The sequence below is a fragment of the Chrysochloris asiatica genome, unplaced genomic scaffold (assembly GCF_000296735.1).
Source record: "Chrysochloris asiatica unplaced genomic scaffold, ChrAsi1.0 scaffold00097, whole genome shotgun sequence".
Classification (NCBI taxonomy): domain Eukaryota; kingdom Metazoa; phylum Chordata; class Mammalia; order Afrosoricida; family Chrysochloridae; genus Chrysochloris; species Chrysochloris asiatica.
The window spans coordinates 4,983,902-5,001,017 of NW_006408615.1; the positions used below are offsets into that span (position 1 = coordinate 4,983,902).

Consider the following 17,116-nt stretch of genomic DNA (forward strand, 5'->3'; position numbering starts at 1 on the left):
GGGCAGTGGGGCCAGGCTGCTGCTGAGTGGAGGCCGCAGTGCCTTGCGGCTCCTGGGCTGTGTCTGCAGTGGTGGGCAGCCTTCTCACCAGTCCGGCCTTTCTGGCGGCAAGGTCTCTGGAGCCCCAGGTGTGGCTGGCCCTTAGGCCCAGAAAACAGAAAGTATGGGTGCTGTGCTAGTCCTCCCTCTCTGGGGTTGCAGCTTGGCTTCCAGGCCTGTGGCTCACCTGCCAACCCCTTGCTCCTCCCTTCATGCTCACTCAGCAAATCCAGGCCTCCCTCCCCTCCTGTCCTGCCCTGCTGGCTACAAGACTCAGCCGTCAGAGACAGAGGGTCCTGTCTGGGAGCAACTGAGATGGCACAAAGGTGGGACCAGTTCACCCAGAGGGAGCCTGAGGGCACTGGGGGGAACAGGGAAGATGTTCGAGTTGCAGTGAGGGCCATGGGAGACAGTGGGGAAACGTTGGAGTTGCATCGAGGGTGGCAGGACAGAAACGACCCTGGGGTGTGTCCCTAAGGACAGCCTGACAGTGCCTGCACCTCTGGAGTGAGGCAAGACCTACAGGAGTAGAACTTGTACTTGACGTTCTTGTGGAGTGCTTGAAAATGCTGTTAACCTTGAGTATGTATTCTACTTATGATTAAAAAAACAAAGAACTAGTCCGTTTTTGGAAAAGCAAAACTGAAACACAGACGTGCTGTTCTGCATGACGTCCTGGGCCCCACAGTGGACAGGTTGCGAGGGAAGCCGACCGCAGGCTTTCAGCCCTTTCTGTCCCCTCCTGCTAGCTCTAGCTATAGCTCCTACTACGGCTCCGGCTCCAGGCCGAACTCTCCTCACCTCACCCCCATGTCAGCCTGCCTTCTATTCCTTCTGCCCACATGCCCTGTGCTCTCCACGTGGGCTCCAGTTCACCATCCCCCACCCTCTCCCCCAGTTCACCATCCCCCACCGTCTCCCCAGCACCCAGTCTTCTCCTAATTTTCTCTGGTTTATCTAGCAGACCCAAGTCACCTCAGAGCAAGATTTGCCGTCACCTTTTGTCACATCGGACAGCCAGTGTCCAGGGCCTGGGAAGTGTAGAAGCAGTGCTAGCCGAGGGACGGAGGGAGGGAGGGATCTGACTTGGTGAGCAGGGGTCTGGATTTGGTTTTTAAATGCCTATGCTTTCAAGCTCCTGGATCTCTTCTGACCCTAACGGGAGTTCATGTCCAGGAGAGGTGGCCGAGGTGAGCTGTTGAGGCAGAGTGGACACCAGGGGATTTGTTTTGTTCCAAACCGTTCAACTCAGAAGCATAATAATAAAAATAAAGCATAACTTTAAACTCACTTGTCTTTTTAAAAATAGTTTATTTTTTAAACCATTAAGGCAAAACTGTACCCTGAAATTAACTTCACATTCATCAGTCTCACAACAGGACATTCAGGCTATAGAGCAATACATCAAGCCAGCTCAATTTCTTCATGGGAAAATGAGTATGACCTGAGATTTAAAAAGAATTAAAGTGACAGTATTTTATAGTCATTTTCTAGTAGCCTGGAACCACCTGGTCAGTGACCATGACTAGGACGATCTCATCGCCCTCCTAAGTGTGCCTGTTTCCTGGGGTGCTGGACACCTACCCAGACTCTGAGTGGAGAGAGGATGCCCAGTGATAGCCTGGAAAGCCCGAAGTGCTTTAAGGACAGTGAGGCATTCACGAATGCCAACGGTGACCACAGGTTAAGAAAGGGAGTTTTATTTCAGAAACTCTCCCTCCACGGTCCTAGCAGGCCCTCTTGCCGTGGGGCGTAGGCACTGTGGCAGTGTGGGTTCAGCGGGCCTTGCAGATGCACCCCTAGAAGCGTTTTTGCCATGATGTTAAGAACCACAACTACCTGCGGGCTCTGCCTCGTGTGTGCCTCAGGTGGTCTGCCCGGCACCAAAGCACTGCTGGCTGGCTGATTTCCATCAGACGTTTCAGGCGGCCAAAGTTCTTTGGCAATAACCCATAAGGATAAAGAGCAGACAGCTCTTCATCAACAGGAATCGATGGTCTTGAGCGAAACGCTGTGGTATGAGGTCCTTGACCTCTCTCACACCTGGCGTCTGAGAAGGCCTTGCTGGTGGGAATGAACACAACAATCCCTGGGGCTTTCTGAAGTATGGCAAAGGGGACAGACTTCATAGCAAGCACAGGTTCTGTGTGCTTCAGGAGAAACAAAACGCTCTGATGTGTGTGTGGGGGTTATAGTGCCTAAGAACCAGGCTTTTAGAGTACATCATCAATGAACACTGATTTCAAAGGAATCCCAAATGCTGTTTACTAGACGCATGATTGTAAATTAGTAAAATATATTAGGATATTGTTTAAAATCTCAAATCACAGTGTTTAAGATACAGCTATTAACAAAGTCCTTTTAAACATACATTGTAGAAAAAATAGTGTGATATGCAACATCAATACTGCAATCTTACCAGAAAGGTTATTAAGTGGTATTTTTTTTGAGGTACCTTTTTTTTTTTTTTTTAAAGGTATAAAAAGGAACAGACTGTTTAAAAGAGGATGCTTCACCCTTGGAAAGATCAGTTTCTCACTCATCTGGTGAAGCCTGATCCATCCTTGTGTTGAGGGGGGAGTTGAGGTCTGAGGGCCCCAAAAAAGTGCCCAGGAGGGTCCCGCTGAGCTCTGACTCTGCTCTCTTTTCCGAGGAGGCGGGCCCATGGTGTGCAGGCTTCAGACCGGCTTGCATACTGTCCTGGCAGTCAATGGTAGGAAAAAACCGTAGCTGCTGGCTGCAGGGGAAAGGGGTAGGAGAAGGGCTGTGGCTGGAGAATGATTCCCTTCTCTGGAGAAAACATGAGTGTTCTACATATATGACCCCAGCTAGCAAACATTTTAAAATAAGAAAGAAAGCTGACCAAGGCTTAATTTGCTGTCTATGATAGAAATGGATGTTATTTTTCACAAACAATACATTTAAAGCCGTGGGGCCACGGAGGTCCTTGATGTTAGCCGATGCTTCAACCAAGGCTTGGCATGGAACATGGGCATGGTTTTGCACTGTTCTATTTGGCAGAGGATGTAGTTGTGTATTTCAGTGGTACCACGTTATACAGCCCCTTGTCCCTCATAGAAAAAAACGTTCTTGGGGAGAGAGAAGAAGGCGATGATTCTGTTTCTCCTGCCTCAAATTGCTATTCTGAGAGGCAAATGGTCAGCTAGCTGACTGTCCTACTCCAGACCTGAGGTGGCCTCCAGAGGGTGTCCAGAGCTTGTTCTCTGAATAAGCAAGGCCATCCGGATGCCTTGTTTCTGATGAGCCTGCAGCCCACTCCACTGAAGTCAAGTTTAAGAACACACTGCATTCCACTAAACCCTGATGTCTGGTTAAGTACATTCAAGCTGACAATTTGTATGTAGAGTTGTTTTCAAAGAAAGGCAACACGTTTGCTGTATCCTGTGTCAGGTCCAAGTCACAGATGGTTCATTTTGTTAAATTTGATGAAACAGTACCCCTAAACACATCCAATCCAAGGGAGAACCTAGCCTTTGACGTTTGGCGCTGTAGCTTCCTGGACAATGGACTCTCAGTGAGGTGCCTGGCCTGAGTGAAGTGCAGAGAATCAGGATGCAGAATGCCCCGAGATGCTTTTACTGTGTGTGTGAGGTTGTTGGTTAGCGAGGCACAGTTGGCATAATTTGGGGCAGATGCTCTCTCTTAGGTAGTGCCTGAAGGTGAGCTCTGTTCTCTTGGGTGATCACCACGGCTTCTGTCTGGAAGGCAGACACTAAAACCAGAGACCTGGTTGCTCAGAATCCTGAGTCCCAGTGGAACTACTGCATGTCCAGCAGTCAGAAGAGCTGGGCCACGTTTACAATGACAAGAATAAGTACACAAAGTCTGACTGCAGAGCCTCCCATTGTGGGGCAGCGGGCACTTTAATATGTCCAAGTCCTTCCCTGGTTGTGGACGGTCTCATCTCCTGACCCCAACTGAATCTATGCTGCTGGCTGGACATAAAAAGGACGTCTTTTGAATAGTGGTTCCCCTTCCCCAAGGAAGTCAACATTAGGCAGATGTGCAAACTGCAGAGGATGGGCTAGCTCTTAGTGGCAAGGCCTCTCCACTGTCCCTCGTTCACCCTTTTCCCCAGCAGGAGCCAGACATCGGTCACCCAAGCTGTCAGTGACAGAATGCATGGTAGTGCGTTCCAAGGCGTCCAAAGCGCTGCTCTGGCGAGCTGGCCTTGAACTTTAAATGGGGGACGATTCCGTTCTTGCCTCCCCACAGGCCTGAGGACCAGAGGAGGTGAGTGGCGCTGTTATGTGTCACAGCAAGGGGCTGGACAGAGACACACGTCTCTCCTGGTGGGGTCTGCGTTTTGAAAGGCCACACAGGTTGCCTGTGGACCAAGTCAGCAACAACTGGAAGTTCTGGCCTCACCAGGTGAGTTCAGAACCTGTACCCACTGCTGTCAAGTTGGTTCCAATTCATAGTGACATTGGAGAACAGAGGAGTCCTGGGGTGGCACTGTGGATGAGCGCTGGACTCTAGCCTCAAGGTTGGTGGCTCAAACCTACCAGTTGCTGCTTGGAAACCGTATCCAGGGTCACTATGGGTCAGAATAGAATCGATGACACACAACAATGGGACAAAGGACAACTATCCCAGAGGGTTTCCAAGGCTGTCATAGTTGACCAAAGTCAACTGCCAAGTCTCTTCTCCCAGAGTGGCTGTGGGTTCCAACTGCAACCATTTGCTTAGCAGCCAAGGACTTAACTACTGCGCCACCTGGGCTCCTTTGAGACGTCCCATTGCCATGGAGCTGGTGCCAACACACAGTGACTGCAGAGGACAGAGTAGAACTGCCCCACAGGGTTGCCAAGATTGAAATCTTTACAGGAGCAGGTACCAGGTTGTTTCTGCCACAGAGCTGCTTGTGGGTTTGAACTGCTGACCTTTCAGTTAGCAGCTAAGTACTTAAAAGTCCCAGAACCCCCGATTCTCTGAGTGTAGATAGTGACCAGTGTGTGCTCCACTTCCTGGTGAGAAGGTGACTTGTGTGGACAAGGCTTCGGCTTTTAACAGTGCCCACGGCAGTAGCCACTGGGAACAAAACCAGTTGCTCAGCGACACCTCTCAGCTGCACCGAACAACAGATTCGACTCCTGCCTTCGGCTTTGGCTGCAAACAGCTCTTCAGAGGCTATTGTGTCCCGGAGCTGCCATCCCACCTCGTTTCAGGGAAGGACATCTGACTGGCTGTCACAGTGATTCACAGACTGACCCAGCTCTTTTCTGGATGACGGTGACCTACTGAGTCATTTCATACATGGAAATACTTCAACTTGTTCCCAATTCCTGGTACCTGCCGTGTCAACTGGCTGGTGTTTGCTGACTTACCGGACTCCTGATTGGATCTTAAAAAAACAAAAGTCAAAAAACACAAGCAACCCCACAAACTGTGTCATTATAACCGTGTCATAAACGAGCCCTTTTTATCTAGCTGAAGTCCCATGGTTTTCCATTGTCGCGTCTCCTGTCACATTTTCAGAATGCTCGTCTTGGGGACTGTAGTCAATATCAGCCCATTCATTCTTCAACAGAAAATCACAATGATCTGACAAGAGTCAAACATTCAGAAGACAGACAGGCAGGGATGCAGGCGCACACCCAGGTGGAAGGACGTGGGGTCAGGGAGGTGCCTAGTGGCCGCAAGAAGGCAGAGGGGCAGCTGGGCCTGATCTGGCCTTGAGGTATGTGTTGAGAATTCTCAGAAGGTACAGTGATGGCTTGGCAGTGCGAGGCTGTGCAGAGCCCTGGCGTTTTTAGCTTACCACCACAGGGCACATCTAAGTGGACTGAGGTTTAGAAGTCGATCTTGAAGGCTCACACAAGTAACTCAGACGTGAGGAAAACGGCCTTATCTTTAGTCTGAGAGGGAGTGCTCACATTCTAAATCTTTGAAAATTCTCCGGCTGCCATAGGATTGGAGACAAAATGACCATCGGGAGGAAGGATAGTGTCCTCACTTGCTTGGTACCCCATGTGAGGGAGCCTGCTCTGTCACTGAGACGTCAAAAAATATATTTAAAGCTTCCTATTTTAAAAACCAACACCGGAAAAGACAAAGGAAACCCATTAGTTGGTTGACCTCCAATGAAACCGGTGTGCACAAAGAGTCGCTGGGTTTGGATTTGTAAGAAATGAGAGGAGAGGAACAGGGACGGACATGCTTTCAGAGCCGACGGTCAAGTCTGGGGGTGGGCGTGAAGGTGGGGTGAGGAGGGTCTTGAGATTGTGTTCTGAGACCTTTGACACACATCTGGAAATAAGACTTTTCCACATATCAGTTACCAGCACAAACACAAACCCAAAGAAACTAAACTGGTATCATGGAGCTGACTCGGGCTGGAGGGCAGAGTAGAACTGCCTCATGGGGTTTCTGAGGCAGTAAATCTTTATGGACAGCAACTGCCACATGGTCCTCCCTTGGAGCAGCTGGTGAGTTCGAACTGCAGACCTTAATGTTGGGCAGCCAAGCACTTAATCACTGTGCCACCAGACCTCCTCAACCATGAACACAGAGAAGACAAAACCAATGCTGCATTTTGATAGCCTATCCAATAATCCTTTAACATTTTAAATCCTATGATTGAAAAACAGCAGGTCAGGACACAGAATTGAAAGTCCTCCAAAATAAATTACGTGGCTGCTTTTTAAATACCTATTAGAAGCCTTTGGATACATCTAGATTGATACGATTCTAAGAGCAGTTCAAAAAGTGCTGATCAGTTTTCATAATGACAAAGGAGTTCAACAGTTAAAAGGGGGCGGTGGGCGGCGCGTAGAAAGGGCAGGCAGGTTCAGTGAATTTAACGGTAAGTTACTAATGGGTAGAAAGAAACCTGCCGGCGTGAACTGCGTGAACGTCATGCCGTGCGTGGAAATCAGATTGCTCAACACCATCCTCCTTAATTTTCCAATTCCTGACTATCAGCCACGGATCAGCAGGAAGGCTGTGAAGGCTCTTCGATGAGCTGGGGAACACCGGAAAGAAACGTGGAACGGCATTAAGCTTACCGAGGACGCCGCCTTCTGTCTCTGAGTGAAGAGGCACGTGTTTGTGCAAAGTCTCCGATTTCCGCCTGTAATGCCGACCACTTTAAGTCTCCTCCAAGGGCCCGTCTTCCTCGTGGATCTCTAAGCCCTCAGTACATGTCCCTGTAGATTTCCTGCAGCAGCGGGTGTAGGGCCGCGTCGGACTCCGTCCTTTTGATGACCTGCACAAGCTGCGCATGCTCCGTGACGAGCTGACGCAGGTCGGCCATCTTTTGGAGCAGTTTGGGGAAGAGGAAGTTGTCATCTGGGTGGTTGCTTTGCAAGTGGAGCTTGAGCACGTGCACAATGCCCTCCTGCATTTTTTCAATGTGCTCTACGTTTAAAAGGCCCGGGCGATCTGTTCTCAACAGAAACAAAAGGCGAGGTCTGAGTGTGACAATGACCACATGGGCAGGTCCCTACTATGTGTTTACCAGATTGAAGAAGGAAACACTTCTTTGAGGTCCTGCACCATGTTCACAACCTTGTTACACTGGAGCTCACTGCTGCTCAGTGGTAAATCCTAACTTCTATACCTGTGGCTATGATCCCATTGAGAATGGGGTTGCTATGACTTTGTCCTGCAATGAAGCAGAATTAGTGTAGGCTGTGTTTTGAGCCAATCTCTTCTGAGCCAGAAACGAGAATAAACAAACAAGCTAAGAAACAGAGATGGGAGAAAAGAGACGCCACATCACATGGATATCGGCCATGAACAGAAGTTCAAAGCCCAAACCTTCAATTCAGACTTTCTACCCCCCCTTTTTTGTTCTGCTGTGCATAAGGTCGTTCTAAGTCGGTACCGACTCGATGGCACCTAACAACAACAATAACAAACTCTAATAGGAGTCCTGGTGTGGCACTGTGGATGCATGAGCCAGACTGCAAAGCCGTTTGAACTACAAGGTCGGCGGTTCAAGCTCACCAGCTGCTCCTCAACAGGATCACTATGGGTTGGAACCAGCTCAACAGCACTTAACAACAACAAACTGTAATAAGGAAGATCGTAGAAGAATTGATGCCTTTGAGTTATGATGTTGGAGGAGAATATTGAAAGTGCCATGGACTGCCAAAAGAACCAACAGATCTGTGTTGGAAGAAGTCAAACAGAGGGCTCCTTGGAGGCCAGGATGGTCAAACTTTGTTTCTCACACTTCGGACATATTGTCAGGAAGACCAGTCACTAGAGAAGGGGATCGTGTTTGCTAAGGTGGAGGGTCAGAGAAAAGGAGGAAGACCCCCAGTGAGATGGACTGGCCAAGTGGCAGCATCAACAGGCTCAAGTGTGGCAACAGTTGTGAGGTTGGCCCACGACAGGGCAGGGTTTTGTTCTGCTGTGCACAGGGTTGCTATGCGTCAGTGTTGACTCGATGGCACCTAACAACAAACTCTAAGAAAATAAATTCATTTGTAAAATAAAACCATCCATTTGAGGTATATCTTTATAGCAGCACTAGGGGGCCTGGTGTGGCGCTGTACGATAAGCACTGGACTGCTAACCATCTGCCCCTTGGAAACCCTATACTAGGTCACTATGAGTGTGAACCGACTTCACAGCACTTAACCACAGAGAACCAAGTCATAAGTTTTAACCACCAATGCTTCCTGTTTTACACAGCCTTTCTTACAAAAAGGTTGCTGGCTGGCCCCTACAGTTTGCTGTAAGTCACGAACCTAAATGTTTGTTATTCAAATCCGCCCAGCAGTGCAGCGGAAGAAAGGCCTGGTGATCTGTTGTTGTGAGTTGCTGTTGTGTTGATTCTGACTCATGACAACCCCACGTGTGCAGAGCAGTAACTAACTGCTTCACAGCGTTTTCAAGGTTGTGGTCTTTCGGAAGTAGCTCACCAGGCCCGTTGTCTCCTGGGAAGGTTTGAACCACCAACCTTTTGGCTAGTAGTTGAACACATTCCCATTTGTGTCACGCATGAAAACAACACGGAGCAGTTCTCCTCCGCAACATGAGCCATGACTGGGAACCGATGTGACCGCAACGAGCGTGGTTTTGGTTCTGCCTTATCAAACACACGTCTAGCGCTTTTACAGAGAGTCAATCTGACTGCAATGCCAGAAACAGACATTTCCAGGGTTGCTATGTCTCACAGAGCAGACGGGACTGATGTTCGTGCCTAAACCTTTCTATTCTACTCACTCACAGTGTCACCTGAAACTGACCACGCGACAGCGCTGACCCATCCTTTTGCATTTCTCTGGTTACCACCCACAGGTGAAACCCTCCACTCTCCAAAGACATCAGAAGACCCTGGGACCATCGATGGAGAAGAGCGAAGAGTGGAATCCTACCCAGAGAGGCAGTGAGGCCTGGGGTGGAGGCAGAGAAGACAACGTCAAGAGATGAGGGGGCTGGGGGCTCGGGATCAGGAGATGGAAAGGGGCTGAGGACTGTGGTGGGGGGTGGGGGTGCAGGCTTACAGGGTACACCCCTTGGTTGGGTGAGGATGCAGGGACAGGATGATAACTATGCCAATGAAATGATGGATGATGGAATGAATGTAAAGCTGATGTTCTCCCATGTAGACTATCACGCAATTCACAATAAAACACTAAAAAAAAAAAAAAAGATATCAGAAGGAATTCTATGTTCTGGAAATGATCAGTGAAGTTCTTCCTCCTGAGTCAAAGCTACATCCGGGAGCCTTGTTTTCCACCCATACTTAAGAGGTGCTATTCAAGGTCACCAGCTGCTCCTCGGAAACCCTATACAGGGTCACTATGGGTCAGAATTGACTCGAAAGCACTTAACAACAACAACAAATGATATATCAAAGGCGCTCTGGTAGCGTAGTAGTTACGAATCGAGCTGTGAATCTCAAGATCAGCAGTTTGAAACTACCAGCCACTCTGCAGGAAAAAGATGAGGCTTTCTGCTCCCGTAAAGATTTTCAGCCTTGGAAACCCTGTACAGGGTCGCTATGAGTCAGAGCTGACTTGAGGGCACTTACCAATAACAACTCACCACATGGTTGTTAACATATAAAAGGCCTCAAAGTTGGTGGAAAAATGCCATTATCTTTTGAGCCCCCACCCTCTTGTGTAGATACACATGTATGTACGTATAAGGAGATTTGGTGGTGCAAAGGTTAAGTGGTTGGCTGCTAACTGAAAAGTTGGTGGTTCAAACCCACCCAAGGCTTTGTGGGGCAAAATGAGCTGCTTCTGTAAAGATTTATAACCCAGGACACCCTACGGGGCAGTTCTCCTCTGTCCTGCAGCATTGCTCTCAGTTGGGGTCCCTTAGATGGCCCTAACAACAGCCTATGTAAGGAAAGGCATATTTTGGTGAGTGCTGTGGAGTTACTTCTGACTCAAAAGAAACCTGCATAGGGTTTCCAAGGAGCAGCTGGTGGGTTTGAACCACTGACTTCGCAGCTAGCCGTCCAGTGCTTATCCTACAGCACCAGGATAGAATATATAGATTTATTGTTGTTGTTGTTAAATACTGTCGAGTGGGTTCCGACCCATAGTGACCCTGTAGAGGATTTCCAAGGAGCAGCTGGTAAGCTTGAACCACCAACCTTGTAGTTCAAACGACTTTGCAGTCTGACACATTAAACCACAGCGCCACACCAGTGCACAGTTTGTTGTTGTTGTTAAACACCGTGGAGTCGGTTCTGACTCATAGCAACCCTTCACAGTTTCCGAGGCTGCAAATCTTTATGGGAGCAGAAAGCCTCCTCTTTCCCCCATGGAACAGCTGGGAGTTTGGAACCGCCGACTTTGAGGTTAGCAACCCGATTCGTAACCACTACGCAACGCTACCAGAGCTCCATACTCACACACACACACACAATACTATATAGGAAGTGGCTTCAGAAAGTCAGTGGAAAAATTCCATTACCTCTGAAATCCATTTTTACATGAACTTTTGAAACCCCATCGTATATATCATCGAGATGGCGAGGCGCTGTGGCTGCAACAATGGACCTGAGCTACAGTTGTAAGGATGGTGCAGGCCAGGGCAGCAAGTCTGTCTGTCATACACAGCGTTGTAGCTACGAGTCAGAATTGACTCGGCAGCGCCTAACAACATCACACACACACGGTGGTTTCTCTTGAGGACTGCTGGTGGCTCTGTAGGAGAAGCAGCACTGGACTGCTAACGACAAGGTCAGCAGTTCAAACCCACCAGCTGCTCTGAAGGAGAAAGATGAAGGTTACCGGTCTTGTAAAGATTTACAGCCTTGCTTGTTGTTGTTAGGTGCTGAGTAAGTACCGACCCATAGTGACCTTATGCACAGCAGAATGAAACACTGCCCGATCCTGGGCCAACCTCACTACTGTTGCCACACTGGAGCCCACTGATGCTGCCACTTGGCCAATCCATCTCGTTGGGGGTCTTCCTCTCTTTCTCTGACCCTCTACCTTACCAAACATGATATCCCTCTCCAGTGACTGGTCCCTCCTGACAATATGTCCAAAGTATGAGAGACGAAGTCTGGCCATCCTGGCCTCCAATGAGCACTCTGGCTGCACTTCTTCCGACACAGATCTACTGGTTCTTTTGGCAGCCCATGGCACTTTCAATATTCTCCTCCAACACCATAACTCAACAGCATCAGTCCTTCTACGGTCTTCCTTAGTCACTGTCCTATATGGGGGTCTCTGTGAGTTAGAGTCGATTTGATGGCAGTTTGGTTTGATATAGTTTCTTTTACAAAAATGGGATATTCTATATAAATAATTGCACAACTGCTCACAACACCTCGCCTTGGGGTGTCTGACAGGCAGTGATAAAGGCACGGCTGGTATGACATTTTATACTGTATACTGTAACCTAAGTGCTCCCTCTGGCTAACTCGAGTCCTACTGGACAGCAGCAGGGACAGTGCCGGCTGCCCTGGCCAGATCCCCTCCCGGTGTCCGGGAGGCCGTCGGCAGCCTCCATCTCGACTCATGTCAAGATGTGACAGCAGGAGTGGCGTGCCTTCTGGCAGCAGGGTGGCGTGGCTGCCCAGCCAGTCTCAGTCAAGGCGGGACAAGGTCAGCTGAGTTCACAGTAGAGGGATGACCTTCCCAGACCCGGGACAGGGCTATTTAGAGGAATGTGTCACCAAGCCACAACTCTTCCCTGCAGGGAAGCTGATTCTCCTTCATGGCGTTTCGTTTCCTTGGCTGAAGCAATCGCCCCTAGTCACTGCCAGTTGGACACTAGCTAACATTTTTCACGATGAAACAGCGTGAACACATGAAGAAGGACACTCACTCTCCTAATACCTGTCTGGACCTGTGTAGAATACGGCCGCGGACTAGGGATCACTGAGTTCTGGGCAGCGGTCACACGGTGAGCCTACCCATGCTCACACAGCTGGCTCCCGCTCCAGCTGACATGGCCCTGGAGTTACACCACAGATGTCCTCTAAGGGATGGGGTCTGAGCAGACTGCGCTGACAACTTACCCCCACAGCAGATGATAGCAGCCACGAAGAGGGAGATGTCACTGTCGTCCAGCTCGAGGGCGTTGAACTTCATTGCAAAATCAAACTTGGGCTCCATGATGTCACAGAAGGGTTTCCTTAAGCTCTTGAGGAATTCTCGAGTTATAAATCCATTCCCGTATGCAACCAGCATCCCATCTTTGTTCATCACAGAAGACAGCATTGCAAATATGGCCTCGTAGACACCGTACTTTAACAAAGTCACTTGATCGTTCAAGTCTAAGTTGGCGAAGCCCGGGATGGACTTGGCGAACTCGGTGAGCTCCGTGACGGTCTCCACCGATGTGTACTGGCAACAATGGAAGATGCGGACCTCTGCCTCCTTGTTCTGGATGCCATTGGCCACCAGCTTAGCCACCACCGTCTTCTCAGCCATGCACAGCGTCTCCATGTCATGTATGACGAAAGGCTGCAAGGACAGATGCTGGACTAAGTCAGAGGATTCGTGACAAGCGACACTGTTAACTAGCAACCAATTAATGAGCACACTGTAGCCAAGTGGCCAAGGGTGGCGCTGAGAACTGAGAATGAGAGCTACCACAGTCCTTAGACCACTTTATAGTCAGACGGGGACAACTGGACATTCATGACAACTCAACAACGTAAAACAGTAAGATAACTATCGCTGTTGTCTCACATTGGGTAGGGGTTCCACTGCTAAGAAACTCATGTACCAATGCTGGCAGTGAAGCCAACAAAAGAAGATTTTGTTTGAAGCCAAGTCCCTTCAGGGCAAACCCCCTTCCAAGACTGAAACTCAAAAGGAATGCACGAGCAGGCATGGAATCTTGCTGGCGACCACGTTGGTCTACCAATGAGGGAAGTGGGGGAAAAGCAGCAATGGAGAAACGGGTCGAGTTCAACCATGTTCACTAGACTGCCGTCAACCTGCAGTGAGACCTTGTTGGCCAGCAGTGTGAAGAGACTTGGGAACTCCTGAGCCCATGGACAGGAACATGGCTACAGAGGGCTAGAGCGGAGAATGAAGCGTCCAGCTGTTATGAAGTGAGGGGAGATGCATACAAACGCACTTGCAGATAGTATCCATCTGACCTAGCTTCGATAGCTGGATGACCAGAACTTGACTAAAGGAATAAAGAAGAGGAAAAAAAAGTGTAATCTGCTATAATCTGATGAACTTGACCTATACTTATGGATGTAGTAGTTTAAAAGAGGGAAGGAATCTTCACAGCAAGGATCATTCCCACCCCCTCTATACACAGCGTTGATAGGGATGGGCAACTTAGACATTGGCTACCTAAAATGGAGGTGCTGGGTGCTATAAAGGCATGAAGTGACTGGCTTACAAGTTTTCAAGAGGAAGTTTAGTTTCAGAGGGTGTGGGGGAAGGTAGAATCTCCACTGAGTGGTTTTCAACCTGACTAGACAGGGCTGGTGAAAGGAGACGGGGATAAGACTTTTGAGGTTGAAGAGTAAGTCATTGTTATCAGGACTGATTGTGATTGTTATAAATATAAAGGTACACGTTCGGTGACCAAAAAAGGGGAGTGGCTGATCTTTCAGTCCAGGAGCAGAGGACCCTGGGACCATCAAGGGAGAAGAGCAGAGTGCAGGACCCTATCCAGAGAAGCAGCAATACCAGAGATCGCCAGAGATGGAGGCAGAGATGACAACATGGAGCGATGGAGAGGCTGGGGACTCTAGACTCATGGAGGGAGAAGGGGCTGTGTGCTGGTGGCCGGGGGGCTGGCTTGCAGGGTGTGCCCTTTGGTTGTTTGAGTGATTGTATATTCCTGAGTGTTTTGGTGTACATAAAAAAAAACAAAAAAAACCCAGAGGGAATAGAAGCAAATGCTGTTGAGTGATGATGCATGGAGGGGATTGTAATCATTGCAATGAAATGAAATACGATAGGATGAGTGTAAAGCTGATGTTCTCCCACGTAAACTAACACTCAATGCACAATAAAAGCGTAAAAAACAAAAGATTACCAAAGCCCCTTTAACATTTTATAATATTCTCTGAATTCCCAATTATTAGTAGTATCACCGTATGAGCACCCTACAGAGCCCCACCAGGACGCCAGGACTCCATTATAATAACCTACTGACAATCAGTCTTAATTTTGCCACCTTAGGCACTTTAGCCTTCATTGTTTAACACGGTTGGGAGGACAAGTCTGGCATATCCATGTTATGTCCCCAAAGTGGCGTGCAAGTGGAAAGCAGCAAGCAAGCACTGATAAACTCTTGCACTTTGGGGGTACACTGGAAAGCTTTGAAGGACCCTTTTCTGTGCACAAGGCCGAACCCCTTCCATCAGTGCCCCATGTCTTGGTACAGGCGCCGAGTCCCAGTGTGTTGTTGGACCTTCTCTCTGTGCCTGAATGCTGTGGTCCTGCCATCTCAGAAAGGTCCAGTGGTGGAAAGAAGAGAGGGCAGGCCATGCTGTTTGGAACCAGCATGTCCAGAAGGAAAAATTACATGCCTGGTGATGGGCATGAAGACAGCTGCTGGTCAAACTTTACATCTCTGTGTAGCGTAGAAGAAATGAAACATCCCTGAATTCACAAGCTGTTTTCCCAGTGTTGAATCACAGCGACCCCAGGTGACAGAACTGCCCCTAGGGTTTTCTAGGTTAAGTGGGTTTGAACCACTGACCTAGTGATTTGCAGCTGAGCACTTAACTGTTGGCACACCAGAGCTCCTAAGCTGTTTGATAACAAACAACCAATAGAAACCCTTGAGTCAATTCCAACTCAGAGAGAACTCCCACCGAAAGGGTTTCTAAGGCTTTATATCTTCACAGAAGTATGGTGCTCTATCATTCTCCTGTGATCAGTCGGCTGGTGGGTTCGAACCGCCAATCTGCCAGTTAGCAGCCGAGTGCCTAGGCAATACTCCACACCGAGCCTCCTACTGCTGTTCTATGCTGTTACCACTGTTAAGTGCTGTTGAGTTGGTTTCAACTCATGGTGACCAAGGAGCGGCTGGTTGAGTTTGAACCACCAACTTTGGGGTTAGCTGCAGTCCAGTGCTTATCCTGTAGCACCACACCAGAACACATGCAAATACAGACTAATAAGGTAATGGGTTAGGGCGTGCTTTCAATCCCGACGGAAGCCCACAAGCCCAGAGTGCAGGAGCGCCCAGTGGTTTTAAGCATTGCTCTGCCATGAACACAGACCTCACTCACTGTCCACGGGTCTACACCTCAGACATGAAGCATCCCCTCTTTGGGGCGCCGGTCAGCACTCAGAGAATTCACAAGACACAGTGACATTTCAAGGCACCTCTGGGGAGGTGTCTTAATTGTTGTTGTTAAGTGCCACTGAGTCAGTTCTGACTCATAGAGACCCTGTATAGGGTTTCTGAGGGGTGGCTGGTGGCTTTGAACCAATGACCTTGTGCTTCAAACTGACCTTGCAGTCTAGTTCATTATCCAGCAGCACCACAAACTCTCTCTCTCTAGATCTCAAAAATGGGCCAAATGATCAAATCTGGGTGGGGGCAGCTCTGCTTGAGGGTACAAGAATGAACTGAGAAACCCAATCAAACCCAACAGCCTTCTGAGTATGTGAGTAGCTCCTTCCAGACTGGACTCTCCCACAGATTACAACTCTAAACCCTGGACGGGAGCAAGAATCCAACAACTGAAGAGTGAACACAACAGAAGGAATCTGGAGCGAGTCAATGTTGAGAGGAGCGAGGAAGCCAGGGCTGAGTGTCCCACCTTCACAGCTTTTAGCAGGAGAGTCGGAAAACCTGCAGGCCTGATAGGCCTATGATGGACCAGTGCTTGGAACAATCACAGCCACTGGGATGTGTGGGAGCCCGAGAGGGGAGCTCCATCCTTTCCTTATGTGGAGGCTCTGCCTAAGTGTCAAACCCTGAACCAAAGCAAACATGGGTCTGGGTCGAAGCAGTCCAGCCGGCACTGAATCTGAGCTGAATTTGAACTTCCTTCCATACAGGAAGGAGGAGGTTAGGCTCAAGTCCAACCAAAGGGATTGCTGCTACAACAAAACAAACACAAACCAGCCCTCTCCACAGGAACATACCCAAATCCAGAGTCTCCACAATACAGCCTTTACAATGTTCAGGGTACAACCCAAAACTCTTCCACAAATGAAGAACCAGAAAAGGATCCTTTTTGAGAAGCTACAGCCATCAACAGAGGCCACCATCAAAATGACTAGATGTTGGATGTCGTGGGTGGGGTCTCCAAGCAGGACAGAGACAAAGAAAATGACTCCTAAGCCCATCTTGGTTCAACTGCTGAAATCCAAAATCAAAGAGAGAATCTTGAAAACAGGCAGAAAAAAGACATTAAATTAAAGGGAAGACAAATGATGTTTGATCAGAAACTACACATGGTGGAAGATCGTGGAATAACATCTATAAAGGAGGAGAAATTGTCATATCCGAATTCTATATCCACTGAAAATACTCTTCAAGAATTAAGACAAAAAAGTAGAGGACAATAAATGCTGGCGGGGATATGGAGAGACTGGGACCCTCCTACACTGCTGGTGGGATTGCAAAATGGTCCAACTTCTCTGGAAAGCAATATGGAGTTTCCTCAGAAGGTTGGAAATAGAAATACCTTATGATC

At 48.7% G+C, this 17,116-nt stretch overlaps 1 protein-coding gene across 1 annotated transcript in view; it reads right to left on the reverse strand.

The window, feature by feature from the left end:
- Positions 1 to 7,195: 7,195 nt before the first annotated feature.
- Positions 7,196 to 17,116, reverse strand: part of PPARA (peroxisome proliferator-activated receptor alpha) — a 34,737-nt gene continuing 24,816 nt past the window's right edge. Inside the window, exons 5-6 of the mRNA XM_006866831.1 lie at positions 12,503 to 12,950; positions 7,196 to 7,443 (exon numbers count right to left, since the gene is read on the reverse strand). Of these exons, the coding sequence (XP_006866893.1) occupies positions 7,196 to 7,443; positions 12,503 to 12,950 (696 nt within the window). The remainder of the gene's footprint in view (positions 7,444 to 12,502; positions 12,951 to 17,116) is intronic.